General features: G+C 41.8%; 1 protein-coding gene across 1 annotated transcript in view; it reads left to right on the top strand.

The window, feature by feature from the left end:
- Positions 1–8524: 8524 nt before the first annotated feature.
- Positions 8525–22870, top strand: part of pip4p2 (phosphatidylinositol-4,5-bisphosphate 4-phosphatase 2) — a 98621-nt gene continuing 84275 nt past the window's right edge. Inside the window, exon 1 of the mRNA XM_041190619.1 lies at positions 8525–8672. Within this exon, the coding sequence (XP_041046553.1) occupies positions 8564–8672 (109 nt within the window). The 5' untranslated portion in view covers positions 8525–8563. The remainder of the gene's footprint in view (positions 8673–22870) is intronic.

The raw sequence follows: 22870 nt of genomic DNA, 5'->3' as shown, positions 1-22870 counted from the left end.
TCTGTGTGTGGTTGTATCTTTTATTATTTTTCTCGGCTAAAACCTCTTTCTTTGACTCAAGAAAACCTCGTCGGATTGGCTCCTTGTAAAAAGTATAACATTTGGACTGGAAAAGGTATTTACAGGGTGAAAGAAATTTTGAAAAACCTTTGTTGTGGCCAACCGAGGGGGCTGAATAAAAGGGAAGCTAGTTCACTCCTTCTCACCTGGCCGTAACAAGTGCAAAGCAAGGAACTTATAATGAACTTTTGTAAAGCACTGGTTCGGCCACAACTGCAGTGGATATAAAATTATTAAGAGCTTGTCAGGGTAGATGCTGAGAAAATGTATCCTTTTGGATGGGCAGCTAGAAAACTCTCAACTTACAGTCTCAAGATAAAGGGTCAGTCATTTAGGACTGAGGTGAGGAGAAATTTCTTCACTCAGAGGGTTGTGAATCGCTGGAATCTCTATGCTAGAGAGATGCTCTATGCTCAGTCATTGAGTATATGAAAGACAGCGGTCATGATATTTCTGGGTGCTAAATAAATTAAGAGAAATAGCGATAGTGAGGGAAAGTGGAGTTGATGTAAAAAGTCAGCCATGATCTTATTGAATGTGCAATCATATTCAAAGGGTCAAATGGCCTACCCAACTCCTATTTCTGATGTTCTTATTTTCTTATGAAGTATTATGTCCAATTCTGGGTGCCACGCTTTAGGAAGGATGCAAAGACTTTAGGGACGGTGCAGAAAAGATTTATTAGAATGGTTCCAAGGGTGACAGACTTCGGCTACATTGATAGATTGGAGAAGCTGTGCTTGTTCTTACAAAAGGTTGAGAGGAGATTAAATAGAGGGATTCAAAATCATGAGGGGCTTAGACAGAGTAGTTAGAGAGAGCCGTGGCAAAAGGGTCTAGAATCAGAGTGCATAGATTTAAGGAGATTGGCAAAAGAACTAAAGGCAACATGAGGAACCATTTTATACATTGGGGAGGTGATGGTGTAGTGGTTTTATTGCTGGACTAGTATTCCAGAGACCCAGGCTAATGCTCTAGGGGCTTGGGTTCAAATCCCACCAAGCCAGATGGTGAAATTTGAATCTAATAATAATCTGGAATTAAAAGTAGTAAAATCCCATCATCAATGCCCTTTAGGGAAAGAAATCTGTTATCCTTACCTGGTCTGGTAAGGATATGACTCCCACAGCAATGTGGTTGACTCTTAAATGCCCTCTAAACAAGAATGGGTAATAAATACTGGCCTAGCCAGTGATGCACACATCCCACTAATAAATAAACACATGCCCTGTCTGAAAGGGTGGTGGAGGCAGATTCATAAAGGGAATTAGAAAGTACTTGAAAAGGAAAATTTGGTGGGGCTACAGGAAAAGGGTGGAGTGGGACTAGCTATATCGGTCTTGCGGAGAGCCAGCAAGGACACAATGGCCTCTTTCTGTACTCTAATCATTCCTGTTTGTAGAACCTTGTTCTGTGCAAAATGGATGTTATGCTTCCTTCATTACAATAGTGACACTATTGGCGTATAAGGGAGGGGTACCACTTCTCACAGGACAACTCACCACTCTCTATAGAGTGGCTCATTCTGTATCGGTTCTCACCTGTAGCTTCCAGTTGTTGTTAGGATGCAACAGTGGCCTCAACCCGGTAAATCACTTCAACGAGCAGGCCAAACCAGGTGAAGGTAGCCATCAGGTCTCCTGCCCTTGGTGATTTAGGGATTTGTCTACCCTTGCAGGTGAAGGCTGATTATGGTGAAGTGTGCGGATAAGACCAATCTAAAATCGACTGGCCTTGAAGGCAGTTCAGCACCATATTGTGGAACATGCAGAGCTCAAAAAGACACAGAAAACGCCCTGGTCATCCACTGTATCTGGATCTCTCCAGCTGTCCAGATTCATCTTGCCACAGGACTTAGATAGGTCAGAATAAGAGATTGAGGCCAATGAAGTGCTACACTCCCTCATGAAAATCCAATTCATGCTCAAGTCATGTTAGTCATTTTCCTATCATCTGTCATCCATCTGTCATGTGTCCTATGGCCATGGGTGAGTGCTGGAGCAGGGGTGTGGATTCACTGGGAGCTGTAGCTTAGGTCATAGAGTCATTTCTCTAAAATGAAGTAGAAGTGGAACTCAGCAGCCCCCTGCAAGTGACAAAGCAGCCCTTTTCAGGCCCACAATTCTCATCTCCGTAGTATGAGGAATGGAATAGAAAAGGTGTCCTAAATATCGTCTGCTTCCTCTCCCTGGTCAGCAGGCTAAAGCTGGAATGGATCCCATCAACATGGTTCGAAGTCAATCTCACAAAAGAAAGTAAAGGTGACACCGGTCACCATTAGCACATGGAACATGTGCACCCTCATGGATAATGCCACAGCTGACAGACCTGTCAGAACCACTGCTCTTGTTGGTACAGTGCTAGCAAGGTACAACATCCAGATCACCGCCCTCAACAAGGCTCGTCTACCTGAGGGTCAACACAAGGGAACCGGTGCAGGTTACATGTGCTTTTGGAGTGCCTGTGGAAACGAAGAATGACACAAAACTGGCCTAGGCTTTGCTGTCATAAAACATCTGTTAATGATCGTCTGATGATGCTTAAACTCCCCCTGCATGGCAACAGGCAAGAAACTCTCAGCAGTGCATACGCCCCTACCATGACCAACACTGGTGAAGTCAAGGATAAATTCTATGATGACCTCCACTTCTTGATTGTTACTGTGCTAAAGTCAGGCAAGCTCATCATTCTCGGTAACTTCAGTGCAAGGGTTGGTGCAGATCACAAAGAATTGGAACGGACAATCAGAAAAAACAGAGTTGGCAGTTATAACAATATTGGTCTCTTCTTGCTGAGGATGTGAACCAGCATGAGCTCTTAATCAGCAATACTGTTTTGTGCCTCCTTAATCGCAACATCTTGGATGCATCCTCGTTCTATGTATTGGCAGAGAATGGATATGTCATCATCAGACAGAGGGACGGGCAGGATGTGCATGTAATGAAAGCCATGTGTGGCGCTGACAGCTGGACTGACCACTGTCTCAACATTTTAAAGCTAAACATAAAGTTCTATTCCCCCTAGATGTCCCCAGGGCATGAATGTCCAGAAGCATCTCAGCAACTCAAGGCCCAAAGAGGCAGTCGTGAAGGAATCTCTCTCAGGGTAATGTGAGAATTGCCTGTATACAGTCAAAATAGACACTGCATTCAGAATGATTGGGTGACCTTCCAGGATATAGTGTATTCCAGTGCTCAAGAGACCCTTCACTCTACCTCTTGTCAGCAACTAGAAATGTGGTAATCCAAAAAATACTGGAGGAGAAACATCATCTCTGCGGAGTTTACCTCAATGACAAGTCATCACTATTCAAGCACGCTGCCTACTAAAACATCCTCAGGATGGGAGACTGATAATGAAGATAAGAGCCCATGGGATCCAAGGCAATTTGGCAAAATGGATCCAGAATTAGCTGAGTGGCAGGAAGCAGAGGGTGATGGTCGATGGGTGTTTTTGTGGCTGGATGCCTGTATCCAGTGGAGTTCCATAGGGATCGGTGTTGGGACCCATGCTGTTTGTATAAACAATTTAGACTTGAGTGTAGGAGAGTTGATCAGCAAGTTTGCGGATGACACGAAAATTGGTGGGGTGGTAAATAGTAAGGAGGATAGCTTTAGATGACAGGAGGATATAGACGGGCTGGTCAGATGGGCTGATCAATGGCAAATGGAATTTAATCCGGATAAATGTGAGGTGATGCACTTGGGCAGGACAAACAAGGTACGGGAATACACGATGAATGGTAGGATCCTGGGAAATATCAAGGATCAGAGGGACCTTGGTGTGCATCTCCACCGGTCACTTAAGGTAGTGGGACAGGTAGATAAGGTGGTTAAGAAGGTGTATGGAATATTTGCCTTTATTAGCTGAGGCGTAGAGTATAAGAGCAGGGAGGTTATACTAGAACTGTACATAATGCTGGTTAGGCCACAGCTAGAGTATTGCATGCAGTTCTGGAATCCGCATTATAGGAAGGATGTGATTGCACTAGAGAGATTGCAGAGGAGATTCACCAGGATGTTGCCTGGGCTGAAGAGTTTTAGTTATGAGGAGAGATTGGATAGACTGGGGTTATTTTCCCTGGACCAGAGGAGGTTGAGGGGGGACATGATTGAGGTGTATAAAATTGAGGGGCATAGACAGGAAGGAACTTTTCCCCTTGGTGGATCGGTGAATAACCAGGGTGTATAAATTTAAGGTAAGGGGAAGGAGGTTTAGAGGGCATGTGAGGAAGAAATTTTTCACCCAGAGGGTAGTGGGAATCTGGAACTCACTGCCTAAAAGGGTGGCAGAGGCAGAAACCCTCATAACATTTAAGAATTATTTGGATGTGCACTTGCGATGCCATGGCATACAAGGCTATGGGCCTAGTGCTGGAAAATGGGATTAGAATAGTTAGGCACTTGTTTGACCAGCGCATACTCAGTCAGCCAAAGGGGCCTTTTTCTGTGCTGTGGACCTGTATGACTATGACTGTCACATGCAAGCTCAGAGAGATGCAAGACGCTTGTCAGAATCAGAAAGCCGGTGAACTTCAGTCACTTGCAGACTTCAAACACTGGAAGAGATTCTACAATCTCTGAAATCTGTCAATGGGCTCCAGGCTACTGCTCATCACTAATCCTCGGTCAATACTGTTCACAGAAAAAAAGCCCAAATTCTAGAAAGATGGGCAGAGCACTTTAACGACATCCTCAATCGATTTTCATCCATCCATAAAGAAGCAATCAACAGGCTGCCACAGGTTGCCATCAACTGCTCTCTTGATGACCCTCCCACACTGTTAGAAAAGACAAATGCATTCAAACTCCTGTCTACAATCAGATGAGGAGAGGCCAAATGACTCTCCTCTTTCCCTCACCTTGTTTGACTGCAAGAGTTTTTTTTTTAAAAACAGATATAATTGCCAATTCCATGTGTGTTTAACTGTTCATGTGTTGTAACCACAATCAGACAGGTTTTCTTGGAGCTTTTTAAAAAGAAAAGGATAATTTTTATTGTACTTAACCCAGCTTAAATAAAGTAATAAAAATGCTCTGACTTTCATACACATACATTCAAATTTCACACGGACACAAATAGATTATAGAGTGAAAGCACAGTTTAAGCAATTTAGAGACCAGTAAAATTAAAGGGTAAATGACTCTTGAAGTTTGATGTTATGGCTCACTTAGGGTCAATTCAGTGGTCCTGATGCTTTCACCCAGTGGTCTGGCTGCTTTCAGTGTTGAGGCAGTTTAAAGTTGTAAACAGATGATTTATCTGTTCTTCTGGAGATAAAAGTGCTGGGTTGAGCTCTTTTAAAATCACTGTCTGGGGTAACTAGATGGACAAAATCAGTAAACAAGTTGAAGGTAGAGAGAGAGAGTTGAAAGGAACCCACTCAGGATCTTGTTTCTTTGGCATCTCAGTTGCTTGTCCTGTTTTGCAGAGAAAGCAGGTGCTTGAAACTTGTCACATGACTATCTCTTTCCAACTTACCCACTGACCCAAATATGGTAGTGGCTAGTGTATTCCTGTTACCTTGATTAGACAATGGCTAGTAATTCCTCTCTCAGCTAAGGGCCCATTGTCTAAGTGATAACGTCTAATGATTTGTCTTCATCCAATTGAATACCCAGGTGATTGTCTGGACATTTTGCTAATGGGAGATGGCTGCCATTCATCTCTTTTAAGGCAATTGTTCCTGATGTGGCTTTGCAGGCAGGTTGTTTCCATTTCAATTATTTTGGAATGTAAAAGGTATCGTGATGCGAATCTGCTCACTGACACTCAGTTTGGGTTCTGCCAGGGTCACTCAGCTCTTGACCCCATTGTAGCCTTGGTCCAAACATGGACAGAAAAATTGAACTTGGGGTGAAGTGAGAGTGACAGCGCTTGAACCAAGGCAGAATTTGACCAAGTGTGTCATCAAGGAGCCCAAGCAAGCTGGAGTCGATGACATTTGGGAAAAAACTTTTCATTGGTTGGAGTCGTACCTAGTATAAAGGAAGATGGTTGTGATTGTTGGGGGTCTGATGAGTGACAATTAATATTTGCGCCACACAAGTGACAGGCAATGACCATCTCCAATATGAGAGAATCTAACCATCTCCCTCGACATTTAATGGCATTACCATCACTGAGTCCCCACTAGCAACATCTTGGGGTTACCTTTGATCAGAAACTGGCCTGGACCAGCCATATACATACTGTGGCTGCAAGAACATATCAGAGGCTGGGAATTCTGGGGAAGAGTAACTCACATCCTTATTCCCCAAGCCTGTCCCCCATCTACAAGGCACAAGTCAGGGGAGTGATAGAATACTCCCCACTTGCCTGGATGAGTGCAGCTCCAACAACACTCAAAATCTCGAGATCATCCAGGACATAGCACCCCACTTGATTGGCACCCCATCCACCACCTTAAACACCCACTCCCTCTACCACCAGATCACAGTGTCAGCAATGTGTACCATCTGCAAGATTCCCTCCAAGCCGCACACCATCCTGAATTGGAAATATATTGCCACTTCTTCACTGTCGCTGGGTCAAAATCTTAGAACTCTCTTCCTAACAGCACTGTGCATGTACCTACACCACATGAACTACAGTGGTTCGAGAAAGTGGCTCACCATGACCTTCTCAACGGCAATTAGGAATAGGCAATAAAAATACTGGCCTAGCCATCGACGCTCATGTCTCGTGAAAGAATAAAAAGAAAATGTGTAGCCATCTTTGTGATACCAAGTCACTGGAATGTGGCTTTAGCCTCAGTTAAAAAAATTAATTAGGGGTTTCCATCCAGAAACTTCAACAAATATTTTTGATACGAAGCATGATTTCACAACAATTGATAAAGCTCAGAAGCTGATGCTATTACAGATGGGTTCAACATGGCTGGAAGTCAAGGCATGGTCAAGAAACTCAGTCCAACCCTTTCAGCCTATGTGGGAACAAGGAACCACTCCATCAGAATACAAAGGTGCCTCCATTGTCCACCTGTACAAACAGAAAGGAAATTGACCTCTACACCACATTTGTTGACTTGACCAAGGCTTGTGACACAGTCAGCCATGAAGGCATTTTGAAGGCAATGGAGAAATTCAGCCGCCCTAAGAAATTCATCACAATGGTTAGACAGTTCTATGACAGCATGCTTGCACGTCTCCTGGATGATGGTGAGTCTTCTGACCCATTCCCAGTCACTAATGGTGTTAAATCCTAGCACCAACACTCATAAGCATGGTCTTCTCTATTATAATCTTCAATGCCTTCCATGATGGTGATCCTGGCATTGAAATCAGATATTGCATGGATGGGAAGCTGTTCAATCTGAGCCAACTCCAGACAAAGACTAGGTCTCCAAGGACATATTTCACGATTTCATGCCTGCCAGTTCAGAGCTGTATATGCAATGTAGCACGGTCTTATTCTCCAATGCATGTGATAGTTTTAGCCTTATAATCAGCATAAAAAACAGAAGTAATGGATCAGCCTGGTCAAAGAAAGCCCTATGTGAGCCTAATGTTTCAGTCCATGACCAGAACCTGTCAGCAATGGATAATTTCACTTAACTCAGCAGCATATTCTCTCAAGCTGTCTATATACTGACATCAAGATGCATCCAAGAAATGCCAAAACAAGTGTAGCCTTAAACAGACTTTGAACATCAGTCTGGGAATGAAGAGGAGAAATCTGCCTACCAAACCCTCATCCATCCTTTTGTTGCCACCGGACTTGACTATTCCAATGCTCTCCTGGCCAGCCTCCTATTTTGAAAGCCCCATAAACTTAAGACTCTGCTACCCTTATCCAAACTTGCACCAGGTCCAATTTACCCATCACCCCTGTGTTGGCTGACCTACATTCACTTCCACCCATCAATTTTATAAATCTCATCCTTTTATTGAAATCCTTCCATGTCCTTGTCACTCCCTATGTCTGTAACCCTCTCCATCCCTCCACTGTCTACCCCAGCATTGGCATGCATACCTTCATGCAGTAGGCCCTAAGCTTGGGAATATCTATCCTTCCGCCTCTTTCCATCTCTCTCTCCTTCTTTAAGAAACTCCTTAAAACCTACCTCTCTGGCCAAGCTTTTGCTTCCTTTTTTTGGCTCATTATCAAATTTTGTTTTGATTATGCTCCTGTTAAGCACCCTGGGATGTTTTATCACATAAAGGAGCTGGAGAAATGCAATTGTTGTTAACTGTGATTGATATATACACTGTTGCCATTTTTCTTCCTATGATTTAGCAACGCCCTTTGCTCCAGTCTACTCCTAGAATGAACCTGGATCTTTTTCCTTTTCACTCCATCTCAGATAGGTACATTCCCATACTGTGAGCTTCACCTGTGTTTTGAATTAATTACGTTACCCTTGAGTTACCCTGATGTATGTAAATCCTTTTTTTCCCCTCGTGGCCCCCTTGTGACTGACTCAAGCCCCTCCCCACTCAGTACAGAGTTCCTCTCCAGTTTTCTGTTTTCATTCTCCGCTCTGCGGCCCTGGGCTGCAGTTATGGCTGATACTGATGGGGTGGATGAACGATCTCCGCTGCTTTCAGGAAACAACTCTGGCAATGTCACTCCTACAACGCCCCTGTACGTCGAGGAGCCTAGTCCTCGGGGTGAGTGTACGCTGCTTTATTGCAGAAACGTTAAACGTATTTTTTAAAAAAAGACAGTTACTTTTGTTTTAAACAAAAATCCTGCTCGATGAAAGCTTGTCGGGTGAGAAGCACCCAGCTCTCTGCAGGCCGGCTCTCGCTCGTCTGCATCAATTTGCAGAGTAATGTCACTGGTATCACAGGCAAAATAAGCTGCATTAAAATCGGCAAGATTTCAATGGGCGAACTGCAGCAAGGATAGCCGCTTCATGTCGGTGTGCAGAGGTTAATCCCGGTCACCTCTGCATTGCTTTGCTGCGCGCACACAGCTCACTGCAGATGAACCCACAATATCTGCAGGAGATTGTGAAATAAATAAAAATGCAAGTCAGCGTTCTCGATTTCGGTGAATACCTTCTATTTACGCCAGAGCTTGAGTGCTAACGGGTGCGGGAGGGTTTCAGGAGACATTTTTTTTTCGATTATGAATTAATTTAGCACACGAATAATAATTTTTAAAAAACGTAAACAACACAGCTGCGTTTTAGGCACTGTGCCCGCAAACATTGATTCTCGAGGGTCACGGTTTAAAGGCGATTTCGATCACGCTGAGATTTTCTGGCATAATCACGATTGTGGAAGGGGATCTTGCTCATGAAATCAAGCTCTGGATATGATGCAGGCTGGGAATGGGTTGAATATATTAAATGGCGTGCTTTTGTTTTTATGCATATAACTGCGTTGCGGAGATTGAGCAGTCTGCAGAAGCTTCCCATTAACTTCATAGAATTGCACTGTTAATTTGACAATATGGGTCCTAATTTTGACTACTGTTGTGAACTAGTTGAAAATGGCTAAGAACCATTCTGAATCATGTTAGAATCCTAAATAACAACTTGCATTTATATAGCGGCTTTTAATATGGGCAAAATATCCTAAGGTTCTTCACAAAGCTCTGAGAAAAATAAGTGCAAAGGGAGAGATTCGGAAAGAGCAGATTGAAAGGCAGACAACTGGAGCCAGATGATCGGATAGTTCTGTAAATGTTGTAGTTCTGATAGCTGCTAAAGTGGAACTGCTGCTACATGAGGGGGTTGTTCTCTAATAGCCCACATATTGCAATGAAAATATGTTTCCAAACAGGTGAAGGTGAGCCTTGGGGTTACAGCTGACCAACTTCAAATGCATGGTTCTAGCAGCAGCTACCCTTACAGCAGGTAGCACAGCTCTGGAACTCTGCTGACTCAGCTCTTGTGAAGATGGTTCCCCAGTTGCTAACAGGCAGTATGACAATACTTGCAAATATTGGTGTAACTATGGTTGATGTGGCCAAACAGGTTTTGCTTGATCATCTTCAGTGCAGCATTGTGCAAAGTGTATCATCCTGTCATTAGAATACTTTTGAAGAACTATTAAGCATAATGGTAACTCAGGTCCTCACATGCAACTATGTCATTAATCTTGCTGTCATGACCTACCTTCAGAATTGGAGCCTTTTATGTAGGATCACCTACAGAAGCCAGTTATATTCACCTTAACCTGTAAATGTTGATGTGCTTGTGCTGGTGCATGGGCATAGAGTGCTTCTTCATGTTTTTGGCATTCTTTCCTTCGTTCTTCTCTTCCAAGTCCCTCTGATAATGAATTTCCTGTTGTGTTGATGCAAAAATAAATGAAGACAATTAGTAAACGTGTTCATAAGAACCTAAAAACAGGAAAATAAAGCATTTTTTAAAAAAGTAACTATGGCTTCGAAGTTATAAAACAAATCATCATCCTGGCCTTTCAGACTTACTTTTGTATACTGCTCCATGCCTAGCAGCCCTGTGTGCTCGTTTACATTTGTAACTAGATGTGGTACAAGCCCAGTGTAAAGAGCAGAAAAATGTTATTGTATTCCTTCTGTATTATTATATTAAAAATGACTCATTTCAGGTGGGAGTTTCTTATCACCTATCTGTGGGCAAATGGCTGGAGTTATAAGTCTTAGCCTTTTTTCCAATGCCATGATCTGCAATAAACTGGTGCACATGGGTAATAGCAAGTCATCTGCCCCATTGAGTCAGTATTGAGGAGAAACTAGAAATGCATTGAGATTATTTGCACCCTCATTAAAACTTATTAATGGCTTGTCTCATCATTTTTGTCCTGCAAGGGGGATAAATTCCTAAAGCGAAATTACAAAATGTGCTAATTTCCTCATTTTAAGTTAGTTCCCCTAGTAATTATTATAATGATCAATGTGTTTAAGAAAAATAGTATAGCTGCCTTTTTAAGAGGAGAGTTCCCTAACAAGCAAGGGGAATTTAGCTTTATTTTTGAATAGTATTTCAACCCCGGTTCTTATATTACATTTGCTACTTGAGAAATACATTACAAAATATTTTAACCCCAGTAAAATATGTGCACTCTTATTAGAGGGGAAAGTGTTTTTAAAGTTCAAACAGATAAAATACTCCCAGTGATCGCAAGCAAGTACGATATTTTCCCTTCTTGCTGTTAGAACATTTGATCAGTGGCATTAGTGCCCAGGTTTTCCATTCCCTATTTGCAGTGCTAGCATTTCTTTTAACTTAATTTTTTTTAAAGTAGAGAAGCACACTCCCAAAATTTCCTTTTTAATTAAAAGATAACTTCATTTTCCTTGTGATTAAATTGTTCTAAATTTAAAAACAAATCTTGTTATATAGCGGTAGCAATTCAATTACAAAAGATAGATTGGAGAATTTAAGACTCTTTTCCTTGAAGAAAGGAAGGCTGGGAGGAGATTTTATAGAAGTATTCAAGATCATGAGGGGTCTGGACAGCGTAAGTAGGGAGAAATTGTATCCACTCGTGAAAGGATCAAAAATGAGAGGACACAAATTTAAAGTAATTTGCAAAAGAATCAAAGGCGATATGAGGAAAAACTTTCATGCACTAAGAGGTTAGGGTTTGGAATGCACTGCCTGAGTGTGGTGGAGGCAGGGTCAATGAAGCATCCAAAAGGGATTTGGACTCCTTTCTGAAAAGGAACCATGTGCAGGGTTACAGCAAGAATGGCGCTAAGGGAATTGCTCATTCTGAGATGGTGCAGACACGGTGGGCCAAATGGCGTAGCTCCTTCCGCACTGTAACGTTTCTGTGATTCGGTCACAGTTGGCATGATTTGGTAGGGTATTTGACCCGTCTTGCATTGTTTTCTTTGTCAAAAACTTAATGGTGAATTAGTTGTTGGAAGATGTATTTCATAGCACCATCTATATTTTTAGATTGATTATGGCGTTTTGGACGTTTTTTTAAATAAAAATACTTGATGCATACTGATTATTGAATAAAGAATTTCACCAATATTAATATCACTAAACAATATGAAATCATGCTTACAGTGCCTGTAGAGCATGAAAAATGTAATGGATATAACATACAATATATAGAATTGCATTGAATATAACAAAGGAACAGGCCATTCCACTGAGCTAACGTTTATGCCCCGCTTGAGCTTCTCTCTTTTTTTCTCATCTAACTCTTGTCAGCATAAACGTCCATTCCCTTCTGTCATATGCTTATCTAACTTCCCCTTAAATGCATCTATACAAACATAACAAACATAGAGCAAGAGTAAAAGCAAAATACTGTGGATGCTGGAAATCTGAAAAAAAAACAAAAATAGCTGGAAAAAGTCAGCAGGTCTGACAGCATCTGCGGAGAGGGACACAGTTGATGTTTCGAGTCCGAATGACTCTTCATCAGAACTAAGGAAATAGAGAAATGTGGTGAAATATAAGCTGGCAGAGGGGGGTGGGACAGGTGGAGCTGGATAGCGGGCCAGTGATAGATGGAGGCAAAGAAGAGATTACCAAAGATGTATAGACAAAAGGACAAAGGGGTGTTGACAGTGACAATATTATCTAAGGAAAGTGCTAATGGGGACATTGAGGGTAGCAAGTAGGACAAGCAAGTGGCAGATGGTCCTAGTGGGGGTGGGGGGAAGGGATCAAAATGGGCTAAAAGGTGGAGATAAAACAATAGATAGAAATAAATTTAAAAATAGGTTGGAAAAGAAAAATATATTTTTTTAAGATTATAAATTATTGGAAAAAGGGATCGGAAAGGGGGTGGGGATGGAGGAGAGAGTTCATGATCTGAAATTGTTGAACTCAATATTAAGCCCGGAAGGCTGTAAAGTGCCAAGTCAGAAGATGAGGTGCTGTCCCTCCAGTTTGTGTTGCGCTTCACTGGAACATTGCAGCAGGCCAAGGACGGACATGTGGGCATGAGAGCAGGGTGGTGTGTTGAAATTGCAAGTGACAGGGAGGTCTGGGTCATGCTTGCAGACAGACCGAAGGTGTTCCGCAAAGCAGTCACCCAGTCTGTGTTTGGCCTCTCCACTGTAGAGGAAACCGCATTGGGAGCAGCGAATGCAGTAGACTAAATTGAGGGAAGTGCTGCTTCACTTGAAAGGAGTGTTTGGGCCCTTGGACGATGAGGAGGGGGCAAGTAAATGAGCACGTGTTGCACCATCTGCGCTTGCATGGGAAGGTGCCGTGGGAGGGGTTTGAGGTGTAGGGGTGATGGAGGAGTGGACCAGGGTGTCCCGGAGGGAACGATCCTTGCGGAATGCCAAGAGTAAGTCACTTGGCCCCTCAAGCCTACTCCACCATTCAGTAAGGTCATGGTTGATCTGATTGTAACCTTGCCTACCCCCAATAACCTTTCACCCCCCCCCCCCCCCACTGATTATCAAGAATCTATCTCTGCCTTTAAAATGTTCAAAGACTCTTCTTCAAAAGGTGGTGGAAGCAGAGTTCCAAAGGCACTCAACCCTGAGAAAATTTCTTCTCATCTCTCTTAAATGGGTGACCTCTTATTTTTAAACAGTGACCCCTAGTTCTATATTCTCCCATTTTAATTAGGGGAAACATGCTTTCCAAATCCACAGGATCTTTTATGTTTCAAACACAGATAAAAGGATATAGTGGTAGCAATTCAGTTACAAAGCTAGATTGGAGAAGACTGTTTTCCTTGGAGAAAGGAAGGCTGAGAGGAGATTTGATAGAAGTATTCAAGATGCTGAGGGGCTTTGGGTACATCAAGCATAAAACACAGGATAAAAGAGTGCGAGGAATGTGTCAGAGACACATGGTACAAGAGTGCAAAGACATACCATACACAGTAAATTATAGTATACGTTGGAAGAAGGTAATTAAAGTAAATTAAATAACACTTGTCCTGCCATTCTAACTTATGTTATGTTGCAGCTGTGAGGTGTGGGAGCTTTTGGACACCAAGGCGATCCATGACAGACAAGTCTACAGGAAGTGTAAGCAGCTTGAGGAATTCCAGATCAGGATTGTCCTCTGCAAGCCGAAATGCAGACACTGCACAACATAAGGGAGGGGGAAGGAATACCTGGATACTTTGTTCCAGAAGACAGTCACACCTCTTAGAATAGGGCCATCTGTTTTGGTCAGCAGTGAGGAACAGGAGGATGTGACTGTCAGTGAGGCAGGTAATGGGATCGAGCAGACAGTAGGGTAAGAGCCTCAGACTTTGCAGTTGTCAAATAGGTTTGAAGTGCTCATAACCTGTGTGGATGAAAGTGAGGTCTGAAAGGTGGATGAGCTGGCTGGCTGGTCATGTGGTTCAGAAGCCATTCAAGCGGGGGAAGCAAAAAGAATGTGGTGGTAGTAGGGGATAGTGTAGTGAGGGGGGTTGATACTGTTCTTTGAAGCAAATAGCGAGAGTTCAGACAGCTATGTTGCCTGCCCGGTGCCAGGGTGCGGGACATCTGATCAGGGCAGAACTTGCAGTGGGAGGGGGAGGATCCAGTTATTGTGGTCTGTATAGGTACCGATGACACAGGTAGAATAGGAAAGAGGTTCTGCAAAGTCAGCATCAGGAGCTGGGTACCAAATTAAGAAGCAGAACCTCAAAGGTAATAATCTCTGGATTATTACCTGAACCACGTGCAAGTTGGCATAGGGCAAATAAGATTAGAGAGACGAATGCGTGGCTCAAAGACAGGTGTGGGAGAAGTGTGTTCTGGTTTGTGGGGCACTGGTATTAGTACTGGGGAAAGCAGGGGCTCTACCATTGGGACAGCTTAGATCTGAACCATGCTGTCCACACAAATCACAAGTAGGGAAGTAGAGAGGGCTTTAAACTAAACAAGAGGGGTGAGGGATCTAGCTTGGGTAGAGGTAGCAATTCATGAAAGGAGAGCAAAATAGTAATATGAGAAATGAGAGTCAGAATATCAGGGAGGGGCAGAGAGAAAAAAACCTAAGAATGCATCAACAGTCAAGACTAGATGTTACAAAGGTAACAAAGACAAAAGTGAAGGCTGTCCAGAACAAAGTAAATGAATTGATGGTCCACGTTGAAGTAAATAAATATGATCTGATAACAATTACGGAGACATGGCTGCAGGGCAACAAAGATTGGGTCCTTAATATTGAAGGTACGTGACATTCACGAAGAATAGGAAGCTAGGTAAAGGTGGAGAGGTAGCACTGTGGCATTGGTGCAATAGTTAGTGATGACCTTGGTTCAGGAGATCAAGATGTAGAATCAGTTTGGGTGGAGATGAGGAATAGTAGGGGGAAAAAAGTCATTAGTGGGAGTGGTCTACAGGCCCCCCTAACAGTAGCCACAGTGTAGGACAAAGTATTCAAGAGACAATATTGTGTGCTTGTAGTAAAGAGACGGTAGTCATCATGGGACATTTTAATCTACACACAAACTGGAAAAATCTGATTGGCAGTAGTACTCCTTGGCGAGGAGTTCTTAAAATGTTTTCAAGATAGTTTCTTAGAGCAGCATGTTCTGGAACCAAGCAGAGAGCAGATTATATTAGACTTGATATTGTGTAATGTGAAGGGGTTAATTAATGAGCTCCGAGTAAAGGCTCTAGGTTACAGCTACCACAATACGATTGAATTTTACATCCAGTTTGAAAAGGAGAAGAGTGAGTCTAAGACCAATATCTTAAATTTGAATAAGGGTAACCAAGTGGAGATGAAAGCTGAGCTAGCTGAAATGAACTGGGAAACTAGGCTAAAGGATAGATTAATAGAGAAGCAGTGGACACTTAAGGGGATATTTCAGAGTATTCAGAATAAGTACATTTCTACTATAAAGAAAAATTCTAAGGGGAGAACCCACCATCTGTGGTTAATTAAAGATGTTAAGAAAAGCATCAAACTTAAGGAAAAAGCGTACAACTCTGCAAAGATGTGTGGAAGACCAGATGATTGAACAGAATATAAAGAATGGCAGAGAATGACTAAAAGGTTATTCAGGAGAAAGAAATTATAGTACGAGAGGAAGCTAGCTAGAAATGTGAAAACGGATAGCAAAAGTTTCTACAGGTATTTAAAAAGGAAAGGAGTAAGTAAAGTGAGTGTTGGTCCTCTGAGAGTAACAGTGGGGAGTTAATAGTCGATAATAAGGAAATGGCGGAAGAAATGAACACAGAAGCAAAATACTTGCTCACTATAGAGGATGCAAAAAACATTCCAACAATAGCTGCAAGTAGGTGAACTGGAGAAAGGAATTTGGTGAAATTGAAATCACTAGGGAAATGGTACTGAGAAAATTGATCAAGCTGCAGGCTGCCAAGTCTCCGGATCCTGATGAACTATATCCTAGGGCCTTAAAAGATGTGGCTAATGAGGTATTTGATGCGCTGGTGTTAATTTTCTAAAATGCGCTAGATTCTGGAAAGGTTTCATCAGATTGGAAAATAGCAACTATAACCCCTCTATTCAAGAAGGGAGGGAGGCAGGAAACTGTAGGCCAGTTAGCTTGATGTCTGTTGTGGGGAAGATGTCTCTTGTGGGGAAGTTATTAGAATCGATCATTTAAGGAGGTTATGGCTGAGCACTTAGAAGAGCTCAAAGCAATAGGGAAGAGCCCGCATGGTTTTGTGAAAGAAAAATCATGTTTGATCAATTTGTTGGAGTGTTTTGAAGGAATAACAGGTGCAGTGGATAAAGGGGAGCCTGTAGACATACTGTACTTGGATTTCCAGAAGGCATTTGATAAGGTGCCACATCAAAGATTATTAAGGAAATAAAAGCGCATGGTGTAGTGGGTAACATATTAGCATCGAAAGAAGATTGGCTGGCTGGTAGAAAGCAGGGAGAATGCATAAATGGGTCTTTTTCTGATTGGCAGGATGTGACGAGTGGAGTCCCGCAGGGGTCTGTACTGGGGCCTCAACTTTTTACAATTTACATCCAATGACTTAGATGAGGGGAGTGATGACGTGGTAGGTAAATTTGCAGATGACGCAAAGATAAGTAGGAAAGTATATTGTGAAGAGGACATGAGGTTGCAGGTGAATATAGATAGGTTGAGTGAGTGGGAAAAGATCTGGCAAATGGAGTTTCATGTAGGAATATGTGAAATTGTTCACTTTGGCAGAAAGAACAAAAAAGCAGAGAATTACTTAAATGAGGAATGACTGCATAATTCTGAGGTGCAGAGGGATCTTTGTGTTCTAGTACATGAATCACAAAAAGTTAGTATGCAGGTACAACAAGTAATTAAGGCTAATGGAAGGCTGTCCTTTATTGCGAGTGGGATTGAACATAAAAGTAGGAGTTTATGCTTCAGTTATACAGGCATTGGTGAGACTGCACCTTGAATACTATGTGCAACCTTTCCTCGTAAGACAACCTGCCCATTCCAGGCATTAATCTGAACTGCTTCCAATGCATTTACATCCTTCCTTAAATAAGGAGACCAATATTGTACACAGTACTCCAGAAGGAAGGATGTAAATGCATTGGAGACGGTTCAAAGGAGGTTTACTAGATTGATAGCTGGAATGAGTAGGTTGCCTTATGAGGAAAGGTTGGACAGACTGGGCTTATTTCCATTGGAGTTTAGAAGAGTGAAGGGTGATTTGATTGAAGTATACAAGACCCTGAATGGCCTTGACAAGGTGGATGTCGAAAGGATGTTTCCTCTTGCGGGTGAATCCAGAACCAGGGTGCACTGTTTTAAAATTAGAGGTCACCCTTTTAGGACAGAGATGAGGAAAATTTTGTCTCAGAAGGTTGTGTGACTTTGGAATTCTCTGCCTCAGAAGGTGGCGGAGGTGGGTCGTTGAATATTTTTAAGGCAGAGGTAGATAGATTCTTGCTAGGCAAGGGAATCAACGGTTATTGGGGTTGGATGGGAATGTGAAAATCAAAACACGAAGAACAGAAATGATCTTATTGAATGGCGGAGCAGACTTGAGGGGCTGAATGGTTTACTCCTGTTCCTGTTTATATTCTTAAGTTGCCTTTTACTCTTCTAAACTCCAGTGGATACAAGCCTAGCCTGTCCAACCTTTCCTCATAAGACAAGCTGCCCATTCCAGGTATTAATCTAGTAACCCTTCTCTGAACTGCTTCCAATGCGTTTACATCCTTAAATAAGGAGACCAGTACTGTACACAGTACTGTAGATGTAGTCTCACCAATGTCCTGTATAACTGAAGCATAACCTCCTTTTGTGTTCAATCCCCCTCACAAGCAATAACATTGTATTACTTTCCTAATTACTTGCTGTACCTGCATATTAACTTTTTGTGATTCATGCAGATTACAAGCAGAGTGAGCTGATATGAGTGTGGTGAGTAGGGAGTTTTACATAGCGATATCTTTCTAAAAATCTTTGAGTTTCTTCTCGCCTTGGGAAGGGATAAACAAGCTGTGCTGGAGCGCAGTTGATCAGTTAATTGGATAACTAGTCCAATCTAGTTGACATAGTCTTAGCTTCAGAGATTATAAATATAGAGGTTTGGGTGCAGCTTTGCAAACAGAGTGCAGGTTGCAAGCAGTGTGAGCTAATAAAAACAAAAACAGAATTACCTGGAGAAACTCAGCAGGTCTGGCAGCATCGGCGGAGAAGAAAAAAGTTGACGTTTCGAGTCCTCATGACCCTTCGACAGAACTTGAGTTCGAGCTAATAAAAGTTTGGTGAGTGGGGAAGAGTTGCTTTTTTCTTTTTTTTCCTTGGGTGCAGTGGAAGGAACTGGTTGGTGAGTATTTGGTAAGCCAATTAGGAATTAAGAAACGTATATCTCTTGGTTGAAGGTGGTACTAGCATTTAATAAGTACAGTAAATAGGAGTTCTAGGTTAATTAAGAAAGTAATTAAATTAACTAAATAACAAGTAACAATGGCAGGACGGTCATGTATTGCAGCTGTGGAATGTGGGAGCTCCTGAACACAATGCAATCTGGGACAAACACATCTGCATAAAGTGTAAACAGTTAAAGGAATTTGGGAGTAGGGTCACTGATCTGGAAGCTGAATGGCAGACACTGCACAACATGGAGGAGGAAAAATACCTGGACACTTTGTACCAGAAGCTGATCACACCACTTAGAGTAGGTTTATTTTTTTTGATCAGCGGTGAGGGACAGGAGGCGGTGATTCTGAGTGAGGCAGGTAAGGGACCGAGTGGTGAGTAGTGGAGGAGCCTCAGATTTCACAATTAGCAAACAGGTTTGAGGTGCTTGCAACTTGTGTGAATGAAAATGAGGTTTGCAGGGCGCATGAGCAGACTGGCACTATGGTGCAGGAAGCAGTTCAAGCGGGGAGAGCAGAAAGGAATATAGTGGTAGCATGGGACAGTATTGCAGCCGAGAGTGAGAATGCTGAAGGCTATGTTGCCTGCCTGGTGCCAGGGTTTGGAATATCTGCTCAGCTGGAGAGGAACTTGCAGTTGGAGGGGAACAATCCAGTTGTCATGGTCAATGTAGGTACCAACTAGGAAAGGTTCTGCAGTCAGTATGAGGAGTTAGGCACTAAGTTAAGAACCTCAAAGGTAATAATCTCTGGATTATTAGCTGAGGGACGTGCAAATTGGCATATGGTAAATAAAATTGGAGAGACGAATATGTGGCTCAAAAACTGGTGTGGGAGGAGTGGTTATTGGTTTGTGGGGCACTGGCACCAGTACTGGGGAAAATGAAAGTTGTACCACTGGGACGGTGTACACCTGAACTATGCTGGGACCAGCATTCTAGCGAGCCACAAAACTAGGGAAGTAGAGAGGGTTTTAAACTAAATATTGAGGACAAGATCAAATTTGGGAAGATGTGGTAAACCACAGTGGAGACAAGGCAAGAGAGAAAGATACTAATATGGAAAATGGTAAACAAACAGTGACAGGAAGGGATGGAGAGTACAAATCTGAGTAAATCAGATAAGGCTGGAGGTTACAAACATAATACAAGGACAAAATGAAAGGCTCTGTATTCAAATGCTATGTGCGTTCAGAACAAAACAAATGAACTGATAGCGCAAATGGAAATGAATAAGTATGATCTGATAGCCATTGCAGAGACATAGCTGCGGGTTTACATAGATTGAAACATGAAATTGAAGGGTACATGACATTTAGGAAGGACAGGAAACTAGGAAAAGATAGAGGGGTGTCTCTTAATTAATGATGGTCTTAGTACAAGAGGGATAACCCAAGTTCAGGAAATCAGGATGTTGAAGTGGTTTGGGTAGAGATGAGAAATAATAAAGGCAGGAAGTCACTTGTGGGTGTGGTGTACAGGCTCCCCATCAATAACAACAGAGGGCGGGGTATAAAGGAAGAAATAATGGGAGTTTGTCAGAAAGGTACGGCGCAATCATGGAGAATTTTAATCTTTGTAGACTGAAAGAAAAACAGATGGGCAAAGGTAACTTAGATGAGGAATTTATAAAATGTTATTGGGATAGTTTCTTAGAGCAGCATGTTCTGGTGCCAACCAGAGATTAGCCTATACTAGACCTGGTATTGTGCAATGAGATAGAATTAATTAATGACCTCATAACGAAGGCGCTCCTAGGTAGCAGTGATTAAAATATGATTGAATTTTAGATTCTGTATGCTGGAGAAAAGAATAGGTCTAAGACTAGTATTTTAAACTTAAATAAGGGAAATATGAGAGTGTGAAAGTAGAGCTAGCTAAAGTGAACTGCCAAATTAGGTTAAGAAATAGGTGAATAGAGATGTATTTGAGGGGACATTTCAGAATATACAGAATAGTTACATTCCAACAAGAGAGAAAAATTCCAAGAGGAGGACCTACTATCCGTGGTTAACTAAAGTTAAAGATAGTATCATACCTACACTGTTCATCTCAACCATTTCCCTGGGGTGGCAAGTTCCAAGTGCTCACCACTCCTTGGGTAAAGAAGTTTTTTTTCTAAATTCCCTGTTGGATTTCTTGGTGGCTACCTAATATTGATGGCTTCTCATCCTGCTCTTTCCCACAAGAGAAAACATTCTCTTGCCCTCTAGCTATTGTATCAAAGCCTTTCATAATTTTGAAGACCCCTCTATTAGGTGTCTCAAGTTCAAGAGAAAAAAGATCCATCCTGATCATCATCTCCTGATAGATATCATCCTTGTAAATCTTTTTTGAGCCATCTCCAGTGTCTCTATATACTTGTTATAATATGGCAACCAGAATTGTAAACAGTACTCCAAGAGTGGACTAAATAAGGTTTGTTAGGATAGTTTAGGATAGCTTCTTTACATTTCAATTCGATCTCCCTAGAAATTAACCCTTGGTTTGCTTTTCAATGGCCATATTAACCCTGGATCAATACTTATAATAATTTATGTATTTGTACTCTCAGATCCTTTTGCTCCTCCTATCCTATTTGGATTTTTATTGTCCATGTATTCTTACAAAAATGTAATACCTCACGCTTGTGTTGAAATTCATTTGCCGGTTGTATGCCTGTTCTGCAAGTTTATTTAAGTATTCTGTGATTTTATGATTTTTGTATGTATGTTCTGTGACTGTTGTTGTCCTCAGTATTGACTATACTAAACTCCCCTTGCCACCAAACTTGGTGTCATTCACAAATTCAGATGTTTAAATCTTTAGTATAAATTTTGAACAACTGTAACAGTGAACAACATTGGCCCCAGCACTGATCCTGCTGCCACTCTGAATAAATATCCTTTACCTGTACTCTTTGCTTTCTGTCTTGCAGCCAGCCAGCTAGCTAACTATTCAGCTTGACCTCTTGGTCTGCATGCTCAGACCTTATCCATTAATCTATTTTGTAGCACCTTAACAAAAGCCTTTTGGAAATCTAGAGAAATTGCATCTATTGTATTACTTTTTGCTGCTCTCTGTTACCTCTTCAAAAAATTCAACAAGGTTGGTCAAGCAAGACTTTGCCTTTTAAAACACATGCCGACAATTTGTTATATCTTTGGTTTCTATTTTTCTATTTTCTTCTTCAGGGATTCCATTATTTTACCTATCACTGTTTAGCTGACTGGTCCACAGTTCCCTCAACATGATCTATCACCTTTTTCTGTGGGTATTATGTTAGTTATCTGCCAGTCCTCTGGCATTACCCCTTTTTCTTAAATTATTACATGTGTGTAATGGTGCCTTTGCTTCTCTAGAATTTTAAAAAATGTGCAGTGGCAGTCCATCTGGATCAGAGGGTCTTCCCTTCAACCCTGATTAGTTTATTTAATATTTTTCCTCTTTTCATTTTAAATGGAGTAATATCATTTCTAATCTCCTCATCCAATGTCACATCCACCTGATCAGTCTCCCTAGTAAATACTGAAGCAAATAATTGTTTAATATTTCTGCCATTTAGCTATCACTACCTGTGATTTTATACTGCCCAATTTAGTGGCCTTATTCCCACCCTAACTTTTATTTATTTGTGTGTCAGAATATTTTACAATTTTGTTGAAGTCCCTTGATGTTTTTCATTGTTCCTCTTTGCTTTTCTAATTTTGTTTTTTGACTTTGCTTCTCATCTCTTCATATTCTCCCTTGTTATGTCCCCCCTCCCTGCCGCTATCCACATGAAGCCTCTTTCCTTGCCCCCAGTTTTCCCGCAATGCCATTAATCATCCATGGTGCCTCATTAGTACGTTTGTTCATTTTTTAATGGAATATATTTTCCCTGGACTCTGCTTCTTAAATGTGCTTATTACTGTTCTACATTATTATTTGCCAATGTTGTTGTCCATTTTGTTTTCCCAAGTTCTGTTCTGAGCTCCTCAAAATCAGTTTTCTCCAGTCTATTAACCTGGTCATCTTCATATTTATTTCTACAAAATCATTATCTTAAAGCATGTTATATTGTGGTTATAGTGGTTCCCGTACTTCTACTTTGATGTGTTCTGGCTCATTCCATGTCAGTGAGTGCTGCCTTGTTGGGCAAGGATTGTAGACTGGCAAGTGTTCTAAATGT

The sequence above is a fragment of the Carcharodon carcharias genome, chromosome 6 (genome assembly GCF_017639515.1).
Source record: "Carcharodon carcharias isolate sCarCar2 chromosome 6, sCarCar2.pri, whole genome shotgun sequence".
Lineage (NCBI taxonomy): Eukaryota > Metazoa > Chordata > Chondrichthyes > Lamniformes > Lamnidae > Carcharodon > Carcharodon carcharias.
The sequence above is the reverse complement of the archived record's forward strand: the minus strand, read 5'-3'. Positions and strand labels throughout refer to the sequence as shown.